We start from the raw sequence: 17,922 nt of genomic DNA on the forward strand, positions 1-17,922 counted from the left end.
CAAAAGTGTATCTCATACTCATGCCGTTCACATCGAGACACTCAAGGTCTTTCCCAAATTTCTGTAGTAAACAGAACACACGAGCTAACAGCGTCTGCTATTCATTTGTGGTCATGCATCCGTGTGAAAACAGATCCATTATTCTTGCCAGACCAGCAACGTAGTGAACATGATACTGCCTAGCTTTCATTAACGTCACCAATTCACGTATTGACCAGACACGCTGCTGTGCAAGTGAGGTGATTACGAGAGGAACGATGTTTGAGAGACTGGCAGTTATTACATCAGCAACCAAAGAGCAGCAGATGTCAGCAAGTTTGTGACTACGAGAGGCATCACATTTGAGAGACTGACAGCTATTACAACAACAACCAAAGAGAAGCAGATGTCAGCAAGTTTGGTGACTAGAGAGGCATCACAAAGAGAAGCAGATGTCAGCAAGATTGTGGCTACGAGAGGCATCACATTTGAGAGACTGACGCTTATTGCAGCAACACTCAAAGAGAAGCAGATGTCAGCAAGTTTGGTGATTACGGGAGGAATCACATCTGGGGCTGATGGTCACTGCAGCAACAACCAAAGAGAAGGAGATGTCAGAAATCCAAGTGAGAAATAAACAAATATTTTGTCGTTGAGGTCCGGTGTTTGATCAGCTTTCCCCATTTTGATCTCGTTTGTCTCCTCTGGAAAAGAGGAAGGAACAGGTTACCATTCCCAGTAAACTTCGAGTAAGAAAATCGAAGATAAAATTCTAACTTGAGTATTTTTTACTTAATTTTTTTTTTAATATTGGGTGGGAAGGTATTTTAGGCATGCAAATTTTCTATTAACTCAGGTATTGTTTGAACCAAAATCATATAAATGCCAGTAGTGAGCCTTAGCTTGTAACTTTACACGTGCATACATGTTCGAGGAGTCTAGTACTAAATATTTTACTCGACAATACTCAAATATTTTCATAAAATATATCTTGATGAATTTTCTTTAGTTAACCTAAAATTATGTGAATGCCTTCTTCCACCCTTCATGAACGTTTTCTCTTTAATATTAGCAGGGGAAACATATATATCCGTATTACACGGCTATTCGTTGAATTCTTAAAATAGAATGCTGTTTACAATTGTATTAGTTCTCATGCAAAATTTACAGTTATATATATATATATATATATATATATATATATATATATATATATATATATATATATATATATATTGCATCCTTCTCCTGCAATTTTCAAACAAATTTATCATAAGCCTCATTTCATTTTCCTACGATGTTCAATAAACTCCTCCCAGAACTCATGTGCCGACGTAGCTGCCATGTTACCCTTTCAGCGTCTAGTTGAAACTGAAGTAAACTTTGAGATCACGCCATAGACGTGGAGGCTTCGGGCCACCTGAACTCAAACGGAAGCCACGAACCCGGCAACGGCAGGTTGCGAGCTGGTCGGAGAGGCCGACGGACTACGCCCACTTTTGGTCGGAGAGCACCATAGACAGTGAGGTTTACTTCCGGTTCAGACGACCGGATCCGGCGATCGTAACGTCTATAGGGCCCTTTAGTCGTGAGTCAGAACGTTCTGATAATACAAGGGTCTGATAATGAAGTTATTGGAAGACTTTTATTCGAGTAAAACATTTCTGTATTGGGGCACTTTTAGTCATTCAGCGCTTAAACCTCTATTTTGTCACCATGTATATACATTTACTTTGTAATTTGACCGTATTATGTCACAATGGAAGCGGAACATCCCTTATTTATAGTCAAATTAATGTCAGCAAATGGTAGACAGGGAAAAATTTGTTGCCATAAGTCTCTTGCTTAGTTTGGGAAACCAAAAAAAAAAAGTCAAATTTAATGAATGCAATATTTATTCGTCCTTAGAATCACTAGCGGATCCAAGGCGGGGGCGATGAACCTGGGTACGTGTCCCCCCGCCCCATGAAAAATAATGAAAAAATAATAATATTGAAGATTTAGATAATAAAATAAATGAGAAATATAAAAATGGGAAAAAAATAAAAAATCTACTATAGAAATGAATAAATAAATATATACTGTATATATATGTGTATAATATGAAAATTGGTGGTCCCCATGAAATTTATCTGGATCCGCTAGTGTATATTATTACTGTTATCATTGCTAATAATACTATTATTATATAATTATAAATTTGTTCTTGCATTTTCATTGAAAGGATGGGATTCGAACATATATTATGAAGAATGTTTGGGGGTTACCACCAGTAAAGAAACTGGGGTGCAACAGGAGACAAGAGGACAGGAACAGACCAGAATATTTGCCTCAGTGAAAGAGACTTGACAGGTTCTGTTACCCTACTTCCTGTGGGCTCAAGCATTTCCGGGAGACGCATACAGGAACTGACCTAGACAACCAGTGGTTTTCCTATCTACCCATCTCGATTAAGAAGATCCAGTTGCATGGACGTCATAGAGAATTAGCATCTGTTTTTTTTATGCAATTGTGAAAGTGATGGTCTATAAAAGCTATATTGAAAAAAGTGCTTAAAACCTAACGCTTATTTTCCATTCCATGAGTAGAAATGAATCTGAATTGTTGAACACACTTTCACCTACGTCTTACGTTAATTATCTGCACCTCACTTAAAATGTTATCTTTTCATTGCAATGCAGTCGCCCCATTTCTTTCAGTCCATATTTATTTTCAAAGTAGAATGGTAAGCTGTAAACCATAATGCAGAATGGGCTGCAGGCAACATGATTTAATAGAGCATTTCTCTTTTGCATGCTTCTCATATAAGATAACCTTATCTCGTCCTCCGCCACTTGGGATAATTATAGATGATGAGAAGAGGCAAGATTAGGACCTTGGTATTAGAGTGACGGAACTTAACTGCGCTAAGCAAGTATCCAGATAAATATCCAGTGAATACAACTAACTTCTGAAAAGCATGTACCTGATTAGAATAAGTATCTAATAAGGCACATTGGAGAGAAGATTTTATCTCCCATACATGTTTCCACGGGGTTAGAGAACCTCAATTTTATTCTGCATTCATAATTTCCTACCTTTGGACTGTGATCCTTCTACAGCAGTGGTTCTCAGCTTGTAGTTCAAGGACCATTTGTAGTCCATGATGACGTTTTGGGTGGTTCAGAGTATGTTTACTATATTTGGTAACGAACTGGAGATTGGTACATATATTTCTAAATTTACTGAAATGCAGTAAGCACAATTTTATCCTGAATAAATAAACTAGCCATTCATTTTATTGAATTATTCTTGTTGAAATGATAAAATGACAAACTTCAGGTTGTAATTCTCGTGTAAGAAATATATTTTAATCCAAAATATTGATTGTCTATGTTTTCTTACTAAAATAAAAAAGGTTTCACGATTTGTTATTGGGAGGGGGGGGGGTGCGGAAGCCGGTGTTGGTAGTCCATCACAAGATATATTAAAATGCTATGCTGAGACCGAGAACTAGATAATAGTAACGACTACAACTTGCAAAATAATGAAGATAAATGGGTTTTTCGGAGCTTTCGCCTTAAATGAATAAAAATATGCTTAATTTGAAGGGGCGGACTTTGGACCGCATGAGTTTTCGATCAAAAATGTATTTTCAAGTACATGTTGCTTAATAACAAGATGATGGCAATCACAGAATATGTCATTGAAGAATGACTGTTATTTTATTACCTGACATTAGAAGTAATCTGTTATCGTGATATGCAGGGGAACTTTGCCAGATTCGCTCTTTATAAGTTAATTATTCAATGAAAAACTTTTGTGGACAATAAATGGAAGAAAGAAGTAGCCCACTGTAAACAACATCAAGGTTATCCGACTGAAGAGATAAAGTTAGACCCAAGGGGTTAGAGAGACCGAGAATCCACGCTGATAAAACAGTGCTGATTCATGATGAGTGAATCAAGTGGCCCCTCAGCGAGCTGAACATTCCATTTTGTCTACAATTGTTTCAGTTCAGTTTCCTAAATGTCAGTTGTGATCTGCCAGAAGGATTTATTTAGCTATATTCCGTATTAATAAGAAGCATTTGTCTGTCGTGATTGGTGTAGGAGACTCGTGGCAAAGAAAGAACGGTAGAAGTAAAAAAAAAAAACCGTGTGTCGAGCTTGATGTGCTTGAACCTTTGTTGGGACCCACAGATAACCTTGAATAAATTTGCCAGGGAGCCAGCAGCCTGCAATGTAAAACTGTGTTAATTTAGGAGTTTGTGAATTTAGTTACTAGCGCAAAAAAAATCTGAATGTTATTGGTATAGTAACCATGATTCACGCACTCGAGAGCAGAGACAACCGCGATGAAATGAAATGCTTCCTACAGACTACAGTTGAGCACAAGTTGCTGTGATAACGAGTATGCACTCATCACCTCATTGCTATCAGTAGTTTTATCAGTACCATTCATATTGACTGAATAATTCATTTTGTATATAATATGACTACACTTGAAATGTCTGATTATCTTCGAGGTATATTAAGTAAACTGCTCTCAACATATATATATATATATATATATATCTTATTAACAAACAAACATCGAGTCTGCAATGCTCGCTGAGTGGCCCGGGGGTGCAACAACATTTAGTTGTGTCTAGCGGTATCAGACCCACGTTGGTTAAGGGTGTTGGAGGGAGACGAATTCTTGCTTCAGTGTCAGTGTAAAGCGCCGTTGGTCGTCTGATATTTTTTGTGAACTTGAAAGACGAAAGATCTTCGTTGTTGCGGTACTTAAATTCTTTGTTTTCTAAATTTGTGTTGAATGGTGGGTCGTTATCAGTGTGAATGAAGAATGGCATGGTGTGGATTGTTGCCGAAAACTGCCACATCAAAGAACTGCTGAAATGAATACGTAGATGTATTATTGACGTTTATGAAGAGAACCTGTTAGTCTTACCTGTCGACCCGTTGCTAGGTATTCTAAGAAATAATTTAGAAACTGCTCGTGTTTGTATGTTGATGAATCTTTCAAGTTCTGTTCACTGCCAAAATGTAAACAAGCTTACTTATACTTGGGTAATGGTACTTGAAATAGTTCAGAAATTGTAACTTAACTTCGGAAGAAGTAGTTTACCATCAATTCAGAATTAATCTCATGAAAACTAAAAGTCAAAGTGATCTACACTTGGTGGTTTCCAATGGTTTTTATTACCAGAACCCATGAAATGTTGAAGTTGAAACTAATTTCCTCTTCAATCCGGAATGGGATGAGGAAAAGAGAGAGAGAGAGAGAGAGAGAGAGAGAGAGAGAGAGAGAGAGAGAGAGAGAGAGAGAGAGAGAGCACCTGTCTAACATTTTCTGTCTAGTTATGACTTCCTTTGCAGGCTCCCCGTGGCTGCAAACCACGTCTCTCCGTTTAGTCGAACTCGTCCTTTAGGAACCCCTGTTGGATCAGCCCCCAACATCACTCTCCCCGATAGTACTCCGTGACCTGGCGGCCAGGTGCATTATCGTCTCAGGAAATAACGTTCTGCTTAGGTTAACAGTAGTGGCTAATTATGTCATATATATATATATATATATATATATATATATATATATATATATATATATATATATATATATATATATATATATATACCTGCCAGTTTAAACGCAACTGTACAGACGAGTGAATGATCTTACAAAAACTGGAAGGGAAAGAAAATGATGATGATGATGATCATGATTATTATTATTATTATTATTATTATTATTATTATTATTATTATTATTATTATTATTATTATTATTATTATTCCTGAAAGCCTTGGTCAACGGAAAATCACTTGTTGGTCCTGTTTGTTCCTTGATGTTTGGTAATTTGAACCGTTGTCGGTAGGGAAGACTTACAAGTCGTGCTAAAACTGGCATAAGCCTATAAGAAGATGACTATTTTTTTTCACGGGAGGTTGTCCACGATATTTATTAACCTATAGGTGAAGTTGTTAATGAGGAACGATTATCCGGTGCTTTCAGAATCCATTCTTTTTTGAATAACTAAAAATTACAAGTTTTTAAACATATGCAAAGATAAAGACTCCCACAGCCTCAGCAAAGTGTGAAGAAACTGCTGTTTTGAAATCATTAAAATGCCGTATTTGTTCTGCATACGTTCATAGTATCCCATTATTATTATTATTATTATTATTATTATTATTATTATTATTATTATTATTATTGACAAGGAGGTTTGTATTATTGTTAGCTGATTAGCAACTCATCCTTTAGTTGGGGGTGGGGATTTGGTGGTGATAGTGGGAGAGTCTGATTGCATTACTCTCATTAGACGTTTTCCTCCTGTTGCAGCCAAAACTTCATAATTAAAGTTTTATATCTTTTAATTTGGGTCAAAATTTCGCTCCTTTCTTAAACACTAGCGGGGGAACCAGGTAGACAAACTTACTATCAATCAGCGTTTTATTTGCTGAACGAGTAGATAATATTATCAAGATGAAAAGTTAAGTACCCTGAGCATAAATGAAATAGGAAAAATAGACATGGTTTTATGTGCACTTTCATGCTTTTATAATCATATTAATGTTCTCCTGTAATGTAACTACTATCGGACTTGATAAGGAGTTAATATTTGTGTTTCGCCCACACCGTATGACGTTCTTAAATAGTTTTAGCACTACCATCTAAGTAAGTAAGTAAGAGAGAGAGAGAGAGAGAGAGAGAGAAGGAAGGGCCATCAACACTACGTTTGAGTATCAGATTCCAACAGCTGGATTTCAAGCATTTCCGGTGAAGTGACTGTTTATCTTTATTTTCTGCTGGGTGTCTCTGGTGTCATTTAGTATGCTTACGCTGTAGGAGCAGAAAGAAGTATTACCAGCATTGTCTTTAATAATGCTGTTTTGATTCCTGTTCTTTAGTTGTTAGTGCCTTATATAACCGATCTGAAATTGACAGTTGGTTTTCTTCTTGCACTTGATGTAGTTTTTATAGGTATTTGCACATTTACTCACTCTCTTGGCTTAGGCCTTATTGTGACCTGTTCCCAGTCATTCCAATTTTCTAGTACGTTACAAGTCACTAAGCTCTGATATTGGGGATAAGGGTGCTACCCTGGCTCCCAAAAGTCTTGGTGAGAGCTTCTGTTCCAGCGGCGATAGGCATTTATCTGTGATCATCCATCTAGGCACTTTTCGACCTAGTATTGTACGATCGCCTCCTTTACTGTTATAAAATATATGTGCTATTGTTTCCTGTTTCATAGAAAAAATGAATTGCATAATAGCTAAAAATAAACCTATTCTTGGTGGCTAAGTATAATGTATAATAAATGTCAGCGTTTAATCAACCTTTTCGGTACCAGAGCGGTTTTCGTCTAAACGCGAGTGGGGTTACAAGACTGTGTGTGTGTGTGTGTGTGTGTGTGTGTGAGATAGCAATCAATCGCGCTTAGACAGAAATGATTCTGGTATCGACAAGGTCAATTAAATGTTATAGTTGTTATTTTTATGCCTCGCTCCACCAAGCATGAATTTTTTACGTATATAATATACAATTGGTTTAAAAAATTATGCAGCTAAGCAATGAACAACAACAAAAACAACACAAGTGAAGATGTTTTATCATGACATGCGGGCACGAGCATGGCTTGTAGCTTTTAAACAGCCGCTCCACTCCCGCTAGACTTAACTACGGTAAATGCAACATTACCGTGTAATTTGGTATATTTCGGTGTTAAGATAACTCTGTGAAAGTAGTATATCCACTCGTTCCTCTTCCAATGCGTAGTTACAGGTTCATGCTATTTGTTTGATTCCGTATGGCGTACCACTGCCACAATAAAAAATTACAGTAATATAAAGAGAATGTCGAGACGGCAGTCACCCCTTCCCTGAGGGTGTTATGTACAGCCTCCACTGCTTGTAGAGACTCGAGGAGATCTACCCTTTATAACCAGTTCATGGCTACCCTCCTCCATACATCCTATATATTCCTCCTACTTTTTTTATTATTATTTTTTATGAGTGAGATTTCAATCTATGGGACGAGCGAAAATCCCCGAGTTCTGTTTGCCAGGTTCTTGATGCTGTTCTGTTTTCTTGTATTATTTAAAGTAAGAATCATCATCTGATCTTATGAGCATCAGAGTCTGTACAAGGTTCAGTTCAAGTTGCATTTCTTTCTTGTGTTATATGTAGAGTTTACATAAATAGGCGTTTTTTTCACATAATGTTCGAAAACGTACTGTACCATTGAAGATTAGACGTGAAAAAATATGTGCTATATTCTCTTTAGGAGGAACTTGCATGGGTCATACTTTTACTTTCAGATGGCTGCAGTCTTAGGACCAGGTACTATATTTGGTCTGGTGTCCAATATCGTTCTCTTATATATATATATATATATATATATATATATATATATATATATATATATATATATATATATATATATAGGCCTACTCAAGTCTGTTACTTACCAGCATAGTAACTACCCCTGGAATGGACACATAGCACACTAAGTTTTAGTAATGTTGAAATTCTCTTGATATTGATCATGATAAATTGTTTTGACAGCTAGAATACAGTTGATATCTCTTTAGTTCATGATGAAATGTGACTACCAAAGGATATTGTATCCTTTAAGTAAATAGTTTAGCATTGTGCAATAAAGGTGAAAGAGGAGCAGTTCGTACTGAAGTCAGAATGGACATTGCGAGGTGGAGGAAAGTGGGAGAATTTGTCATTTGACTATATAAACGGATAGAGAAAGAAAATAAAAAAATAATTTTGCCGTCTCGAGTACTATGCTATCAAGATACATTTTAGCAGCAAATTTGAATTTGAACATGTTCGCTTGCATATATATATATATATATATATATATATATATATATATATATATATATATATATATATATATATATACGTTTCATACCATGCACGCAAATGTATTCCTACGCAATATTTTGACAGGCCATTACGTGTCATAAGGAGAAATGTGTCTGTCTGATTTCCTGACGGGGATCGGAAACATCCTGTGGGAATATGGGACATTGCTCACGTTCCTCTTCGTCATGGTGTGCACCATCTCTGCTCTGAAAGCCTGGAAGAAGGAACAGCTCAGGTGAGTCAGTCGAAGCTCAGGTGATTTTAGCACCAGTGTGGTGCAGGGGTCTCCAAAGCCGTCGATATCGACCCCTGGGAGTCGATGGAACTACTCAAGGGGTCGATGAATGGCGGGGGGGTCAAAAGGGGGTCGATTGAACTTTCGGGGTCGAATGCTAACATTCTTGTTAGAAATGAAAATGCATAAAATAAAACTTGCTTACACATATTTTTAATTTGTATATAAATAGTTTTTTTGTTGATTTATTTTATATTATGTCTGAACTTTAGTGAAACATAATGATAATAATATAGTTCCTTTTTGTTTCCCTATATTTCATGAGAGATATTCACAGGGTGAGGTGATACAGAGCAACAGTTTCGCAGGGCTTGGTATGCATATATATTGAAAGCAAGGTTTGGTATGCAGCTCCCCGCAGTAATGCACATGGAAACTGCACATCTACTTAATTATTATTATTGATTTATTGTTTGTACATGCCTAGGGGTGGATGAGGGATGAAGGACTCCATGAAGGGGTCAATGGTCTAAAAAGTTTGGTGACCCCTGAGGTGGTGGAAATTATCTAATATAGGCCTACTGAGAATATTGGATCTAGAGCCTTCAGACGTGAAGTCCCGAGATTTTACAATAAGCTGCCAGTTGATAACTTGATGACTGAAGATATTAGGACTGTCAAGAAGAAACTAAAGACATTCGGTACTCTCTGGGTTTTTTAAAAATGTGAATCATGATTCAGCACATTTCTGCACTTACGTATGGAAGACGAATAAATGTGCAGATTAACAAGGTTGCCTTCTGCAGATGGAGGCCTGAGCAGAGGTCTGCGAGTAGATAGGTAGTTAAAAAATGCCAAGGGGTTGGGGTAGATTTAAAATTTTAAATGTTTTGAAATATGTATTTAACAAAATTAGAGATTTAGGCCTAACAACCGTTTTTTATGATTCATCGAGCGTTAACGAAACTTGCAATTAATCTTAGCCGTCTAGTGAATAGAACCGACATCCAGTATGTGTGAATGTATTTTCAGAGTATCTCCGTTGGCATTATTTAAGGATCTTTGCAGCGTCCCTTCGGCCCCTAGCTGCAATCCCTGTCATTCCTATTACTGTACTTCCGTTCATAATCTCTTCCTTCTTACTTTCGACCCTCCCCTGACAATCGAGTCATTGTGCGATTGTGAGGTTTTCCTCCTGTTACACCTTTTAAACCATTTTAGTGTCAGTTTCCCTTTCAGCCCTGAGAGACCTCATAGGCCCCAGCGCTTGACCTCTGGTCTAAATTCTATATTCCATTCTATTCGAGAGATTTTGAGTTTTTCGTCTTGTAATTGTGTATGCTTGTGTGCACTGGTTCCTAGTTCTTAAATACACTTTGTTGTCAGGGTCTCCTAACTATAAAATCTTAGACAATCCAATATCATTTCCTTGCATTTCATTCGTGTATTTCCTTGAAACATCAAAACCTATGTGATGCATGTGCCGAGAGTCGCTTTTGTGGTTATATGACATTTATTGCGGCAGTTTTTTTCATTTTTGGACATAAATACTACACATTGTGAGTTTATATGATTATCCTTTTCTTTGTATCTTTTATTTCCTTGTACTCACAGATTTTTTCCTTTTATGCAAACTGTCATATCGCTTCAAATAGGGTTCACTTAAGGGACGAAATGGTGCAAGAAAATAATTAAGCCACTTTTATATTTATTTTGAACGCGATGAAAGGTTGTTATTTATTTGTTTCTCTTCCAGGAAGGAATGGAATGCTGCTGGAAAGGACGTCGTGGTCCTCCACACCTTCGGACGAGGATACACCAGCCCTAATATATCGCCCTTCGCCCTGAAACTCGAGACCTACCTTCGGATGGCAGGGTACAAGATTCAGGTACGAGAGTAGCCTTTCAAAAAGTTCATAAACTTGCTTCTTACATTTAATTCTCAAGTATTACGGATACGTATATTTATTTTTCAAGAATTGTGGATACATGTATTTATTTTTCAAAAGTCACCGATACATATATCTGTTTTTCAAGAATTGCCGATACTTCTCTTCGCTTTTCAAGAATTACTGATATTTCTTGTTTTTCAAGAATTACCGATACTCCTCTGTTTTTCAAGAATTTCGGATACGTATATTTATTTTTCAAGAAATGCGAGTCTTATATATATATATATATATATATATATATATATATATATATATATATATATATACATACATATATATACATACATATATATACATACAATATATACATACATACAGACACATGTATATATGTATATATACATATATATATATATGTATATATATATATATATATATATATATATATATATATATAGAGAGAGAGAGAGAGAGAGAGAGAGAGAGAGAGAGAGAATAGTATTTAAGTAATAACTTTTATTATCAACTAAATGTAATTTTTAACAATGATCATCATATCCAACCACGAGTATTGCTGATCTTAATCATCTTTTACCGAACGAAAATAATGTTCTACTTGTAAGACTGTTTGATTATCTTGGTCTCTTAATCAAAATTCTGTATAATTTTGTACCGAATGTTTTTTGGCAGATAGAGGAAAAGGCTCCCATGAGCTCCAAGGGCAAGTCCCCCTGGATAACACTGAACGGAGTCGACATGACGGATTCCCAGTTAATCATCGATCATCTGTCAGCCAACAACAAGAGCTTCAGCAGTCACTTGTCGGACAAAGAGAGAGCGATTGCCAACGCCTTCCAGATCATGGTTGACGAACATCTCTGCTGGTTCGTTTTTCAAAGAAAGTTTTCTTTTTATTTAATGTGTATTATGCTCTGACTTTAGTGTGCCTTTAATATCATATTCCCTATAAACCTCTTTTCCTTCCTGTCGCTGCTTGTACATGCTCTGATGTGTGTGTGTGTGTGTGTGTCTCTGTGTACGCACTTAAAGTTGGCTGTTAAAAGGAGCTTCCGCATTTCCAGTATAAATCAGTGCAGCTATAGGGGGAAAGCAAACAGCGCTTACGTATACGGCTGCACATGACAATGCTCCAGGCTTTAAATACGTCTAATGCACAAGGAAAGAAAGGCGATGACTGATGGCGAGGCATCTTAATTTTCTTTTCTTGCATACTGCATATCATTCGAAGCTACTAATGTTTATACATGAATAATGATAATTCACCGAAAGAGTTTATACATGAAGGATGACAATTCACCGAAAGAGTGCCTATTACACCGAATTCAGCAGTAGTTTGATAGGTGCAGGAATCACGAATCGGTACTATGCCGCTGAATTTCACCGTCACGTTTGCAGTATGAAAAGTAAGTTGTTTGATAGAGGCCGCGACGTTTCAGCGTCACCTCAGTTTGCGTTTTTTAACGTTTTTCCAATATGTACAGAATTCTTGATCGGATGTCCCCTCGATAAGAAGCGTGAAGTTTTTTGTGGGGGCGGGGTTTACACCATAAAAAATATGTGAAAGTAATTAGTTAAATGTATATTAATGTAACAACCACCCTTTTAATTTGAATTAAAAAATTCTTTTAAGAATCCATCTTGTATACATCTAAAAATGAAAGTAGTTCGGAAAGTGCAGAAAGGTCGGGATATATAAATCAACAGTGGGTATATAGCCTGCTATATTTATGAATCAACACAGAGGATGATTTCTAGGTACTGTTACAGACATATAAGTTATATAAATGAAATATGAGCGTAGCTTATCGATTAGTTGAAAAGTTTACTAAAATTCAAATTGATTGAAGGGATTTTGTAGGAAAATGTGACGCCGTAGCTCTGGAAATTTGCAAAGATTGGAAATGACGAAGAGAGAGACCGAGAGAGTGAGTAAATGAGCAAGCCAGCGAGATATTCATTGAGATTTAGTTGGATGAAGTAAGAGTGTCATTATTTATATGTGGGAGAGGTATGGCGGATCTTTATATTTTTACTTATCAGGAAAAGACTGAGATTCTCAGAAGTAAATGGTGTTGCCTGCAACAGGAATGAATGGACTTTTGTCTGTATTTTGAATGGTAATGGGTAAATGATGAGTTTTCCAGTGTGATTATCAGATGATTTTGAATAGGGCAAAACTTCTATTTTTTTTTTAACTGTGGCATTTTAATTTGGCTCTTCATATATACCCACGTACATACACACACACACACATACATACATACATACATACATACATACATACATACATACATACAAGTGAACGTATGCATTTATTTTCAAAACGTGTGGCATTCTTACCTACTCTCGTAAGGGTGTATGTAATTCGTTTTAGGAGATATGCTCCGTAGGGGGTAGTGCCGTCCGTGCATCTCACACGCGGTGGACTGTAGGCATTACTTAAGGTTCTTTGCAGCGTCCCTTCGGCCCCTAGCTGCAACCCCTTTCATTCGTTTTACTGTACCTCCGTTTATATTCTCTCTTCCATCTTACTTTCCACCCTCTTCTAACAATTGTTTCATAGTGCAACTGCGAGATTTTCCTTCTGTTACACCTTTGTAACCATTTTCTCTCAATTTTCCTTTCAGCACTGAATGACCTCAGAAGTCCCTGCGCTGGGCCTTTGGCCTAAGTTGTATATTATATTCTATTCTTTTAGGAGATATGTTATCTGTTACTAAGATTAAAAATATGCTTATGTTTCTTTTAAATTTGTCTAGGCTTTTACATTTAAACCTTTGAGAGAAGTTTCTTGGTATGAATATATGTTTATTATTTGTCTGGATGTCGTCTACATGTTCTGAAAAATGAAGTTTTTCCAACTAATATTATCATTAACAAAATTATGAACTGGATTTTCGTTCATAGTTTTTTTCACGACAACTGTATTTCTACAAAGATTATTGAAGGAAAGGCGTTTACTGTGTCTTTTATTATATTCATAACGCTCACCGTTGGAATAATCCTCTTCATATTAATTATTCATGTCCTTTTAATAATCATTGTGGAATAAATGTGTTTTTCCCAGGGGCTTGGCAAGATATAGATACCTGACAGATCGCGACGCCAGGGTGTTTCAAGTAACCTCCGTATACCCTATGTGGATGAAGTACATGCTTCCACTGCTGAGGCACATGTTAAGGAAGGCACTTCATGCCCAGGGCATGGGTAGGCACAGCGATGCTGAAGTGCTGGGGATTATGAGAAAGGACCTCGAGAGCATCTCGATCTATTTGGGTAATTTGAGAGACGGTTTTCTTTACTTCTACGCTCTATTTTTAAGATGAGGAATAGTCTCTCTCTCTCTCTCTCTCTCTCTCTCTCTCTCTCTCTCTCTCTCTCTCTCTCTCTCTCTCTCTCTCTCTCTACCACTTTTAAGATGCAAAGTGATCTGTTTCATTACCTAAGATAGGAGTGGTCTGTCTCTTACTTTTTAAAATGAAGGGATCTCTGCGATTTTTAATACGAAGACTCTCTCTCTCTCTCTCAACCATTTTTAAGATAAAAATGTTCGCAAACTATCCCTTTCTCTTCGTCTCTGCAATTTTTATGATGAATAGTGCTCTCTCTCTCTCTCTCTCTCTCTCTCTCTCTCTCTCTCTCTCTCTCTCTCTCTCTCTCTCTCTCTCTCTATATATATATATATATATATATATATATATATATATATATATATATATATATATATATATATTATATATATATATTAAATAAAAAAATTTTGTGTGAAGAATTTAGTTATCTCTCTATTTCTGTCAGTTAGAACATTTTATTTCTCTTTATTTCGCTTCCTTTGTTATTAATCCACACCTATACAATATCCTTCCTATGCAAAATTAAGTAAGTTACAAAAAATTCATCCTGTTTAAATCTAAACATGAAAATATGTCTTTGAAGTTAACATTTTGTTGTTAAGACTGCACAGCAGACCATTATGGTTGTGGCGTAAACTGGAGTATCGAGGAGTGTACATCAACTCTATTTTCTTTTCTAAGGCGAGAAGCCCTTCTTGATGGGAGACGAGCCTTGCGAGGTCGATTGCGCCATCTTTGGACAACTCGGCCAATTTTTATGGAATGCTCCGGACTCGCCCTATTACACGATGGTGACAGGTACAGTGTGATGTCCAGCGTTTCAGAGATATGTTTTCCTTAGTTTTCCATCTTTCCACCAAAACTTCGCACAAAGTAGCTCATTTTGGTGACAACACTGAAGTTGTTCCGTTTGTTAAATGACACACAAACTGCTCACTTTCCATTATGCCTCCAGCCTGAAGGTCGGTTGGTTCCTTGGCGCAAATTTTGGCAACTAGGTGCTTAGCAAAAAAAAAAAAAAAAGGGGGCCTTGAAAACCTCGAAGTCTTATTTTCCGCTTCCTCGCTTCTCTCTTATCTTCTTTTGGATGCCCAGTAATAAATGAGCAACCTAGTATGGTAGTTTAGCCGTACGTAAATTAATAACTGTTACCCACTAATTGTTTTTATTTTATTGCCCAAAATGTTGAAGTTAAATGATCTACATTCGTGTTTCTTTCATATTATATATATATATATATATATATATATATATATATATATATATATATATATATATATATATATATATATGTCTGTATGTATGTATGTATGTGTGCGTGTGTTTGTGAGATTTTGTAAGTGAATATTCAATGTTTAGGAAGTAATCATCTCCACATAGGCTAATATGTATGATAACTATATCATAGCAGGCTCAATCAGTTATGAGAATGTTCGTGCTCCTTTATCACAACTTTTTTTCCGTACTTCCAGAGGATTTCCCAAACCTTCAGCAGTATTGCCTTCGCATGAAAGAGAAGTTCTGGCCTGACTGGGAGGAGATTTTGGACAAACCTCCCAAATAGAGAACCACTCCGACTCGATGAGTAAAGAGCCTGTACGTATTGTTCACAACTAGTTTAGCATAAAATTAGTGGGTCCTGAGCATAACACAAACAAATACGAGATGTCGATATGATACAGTTGTTATTTTCTGAAATATAGTAAATACGTCAGTATATTTTTTTTTATTCATCCTCCGCAGTTTATGAAAAATTATTAGGCTTTCATTGCCACGGTCTACGGTTCGATTGCAGTCTGCCGCCGGCTTATCACCCCATCTATGAATGAGCATCAGTGTCAGATGGTATCGAGAAAAAGATATCGGGATAGGAACCTTATCTCTAGAGATTTACCCCCGTAGAGGGTTAGTGGCGTCAGTGCACCTTAGGCGGTGCACTGTTGACTGCAGGGGTTACTTAAGGTTTCTTGCAGCGTCCCTGCGGTCCCAAGCTGCAACCCCTTTCATTCCTTTTACTGTACCTCCGTTCATATTATCTCTCTTTCATCTTACTTTCCAACCTCTCTTAACAGTAGTTTCTTAGACCTTAGTGCAACTGCGAGGTTTTCCTCCTGTTATACCTTTCTACACTTCAATTTCACTTTCAGCGCTGAATGACCTCATGGGTCACAGCGCTTGGCCTTTCGCCTAAATTCTATATTCCATTCTAGAGATTTGCCTAAAATCGGATGGCTGTATTCTAAATGGGGAAAAGCATTTCGTTAGTAATATTTATATCATTATATATAAATATATATATATATATATATATATATATATATATATATATATATATATATATATATATATATATATACACGAGGATCAGTGGATTTTCTTGTCCCCATTGCATTTCAGATTTTAATCTGGATTTTCTAGTAACTGAATTACTTTAACCTTTAGTCTTGCTGCCGCAAAGATAGGCTTTTGAGATAATTTTGGCTATTTAGATTAAAGATCCACCCCTTTACTTACGAGCTGTAAAAATCGTAGTAAATGTCCTGAAGGTCGCCACTTACAATGAACTGAAAGCTGGGGAGGGTAATGAAATGTTGTATACATATTTTTACAAAAAACTTTTCGTTTCATTTGTTTTTAAAGAACTTTAAATTGGAATATATGTAAAATTGGGAGATCATCACAGTCTTTTGCGCTATTGCCCGAACTCTGGTTTTGAAATTGTTATATAAAAGTTCAGTTGTAAAGTTAATAGTGTTGTAAAAAGTTTTAATTTTCTCATTATTCAAAGTATAATAATTTGAATGGCTGATTTCATTATATGGTATTCCTTATAAGGCTTTCTTTAAATGAATGTTGTTAAATAACTGGCCTAAGGAAATATGTTTCTTAACATTGCCGATGCGGAAAATTATTGGAATTCGGTTCCCAAGTGGCTATTAGTGACACTAATTTGCAATACTCAAGTGTAAGTTAGTTTGGGAATGGGAGAGCAGACGCCGCTTCTCATAGTCCTAACCCAGATGAAAAAAGTTAAAGGTATGATTGTTTATTGTTATTTTTTGTATGATGTTTTATGACAGTAGCTATACTGAGGGTACGATCATTGCTGCGCCTAGGCCTAGTGCTGTAAGGGGCCGGCCCAGCAGTCCAAAAGTAAAGGTCCCATTTAGTTAGTGGGGTTCCAGAGACAACCCTGATTATAAGGAAGGAGATGCAAAAAGAGCCCAGTGTATAAAGGGTAAACTTTCACTTTGTCATTATTGCATTTTGGCCTGGAAAATATAATTTTTGTGTTTTAAATTGCGCTTTGAATGTTTCTGAACACTCATTTTGTTAGCAAATTGGCGAAGTAGTTATAGAGATGGTTGATCCCACCCTTATATCCTACAATTTGAAATCATGGTGGAAAAGCAGTGATTTTGAGTTGGGAAAAACACCAAGCAAGTAAATACAGTATTTCAGTTCTGTGAATACGAGAGACATTGGGGAGCCATATGTTCAAGAAGGGATTGGCTAAGGAAATCTGTTATGAAGGAACCATACCAACCAAACGTACCCTACATAACCTAACCTAGTAA

General features: G+C 36.5%; 1 protein-coding gene across 3 annotated transcripts; it reads left to right on the forward strand.

Moving 5' to 3' along the window:
* The first annotated feature begins 4,600 nt into the window (after positions 1–4,600).
* On the forward strand, positions 4,601–16,063 carry LOC136848108 (failed axon connections homolog). 3 transcript variants are annotated; one of them, XM_067120326.1, is made up of 8 exons: positions 4,602–4,741; positions 5,340–5,493; positions 8,928–9,078; positions 10,835–10,967; positions 11,661–11,854; positions 14,059–14,267; positions 15,026–15,142; positions 15,817–16,063. In XM_067120326.1, the coding sequence occupies exons 3-8, from the start codon at positions 8,951–8,953 to the stop codon at positions 15,906–15,908; spliced, it is 873 nt and encodes a 290-aa protein (XP_066976427.1). In that variant the 5' UTR covers positions 4,602–4,741; positions 5,340–5,493; positions 8,928–8,950; the 3' UTR covers positions 15,909–16,063. The 3 variants fall into 3 exon arrangements, with proteins under 3 accessions (XP_066976426.1, XP_066976427.1, XP_066976428.1); XM_067120327.1 differs by having other exon boundaries at positions 5,340–5,457; XM_067120325.1 differs by lacking the exon at positions 5,340–5,493 and having other exon boundaries at positions 4,601–4,741.
* Positions 16,064–17,922: the final 1,859 nt, after the last annotated feature.

The sequence above is a fragment of the Macrobrachium rosenbergii genome, chromosome 18 (genome assembly GCF_040412425.1).
Source record: "Macrobrachium rosenbergii isolate ZJJX-2024 chromosome 18, ASM4041242v1, whole genome shotgun sequence".
NCBI lineage: Eukaryota > Metazoa > Arthropoda > Malacostraca > Decapoda > Palaemonidae > Macrobrachium > Macrobrachium rosenbergii.

Bases quoted from the DNA above. Each gene is read 5' to 3' on its own strand.
- LOC136848108 (XM_067120325.1), top strand. From the start codon at position 8,951: ATGTGTCTGTCTGATTTCCTGACGGGGATCGGAAACATCCTGTGGGAA. The intron at 10,968-11,660 runs GTACGAGAGTAG...GTTTTTTGGCAG, and splicing joins TGGCAGGGTACAAGATTCAG to ATAGAGGAAAAGGCTCCCAT. The intron at 15,143-15,816 runs GTACAGTGTGAT...CCGTACTTCCAG, and splicing joins CTATTACACGATGGTGACAG to AGGATTTCCCAAACCTTCAG.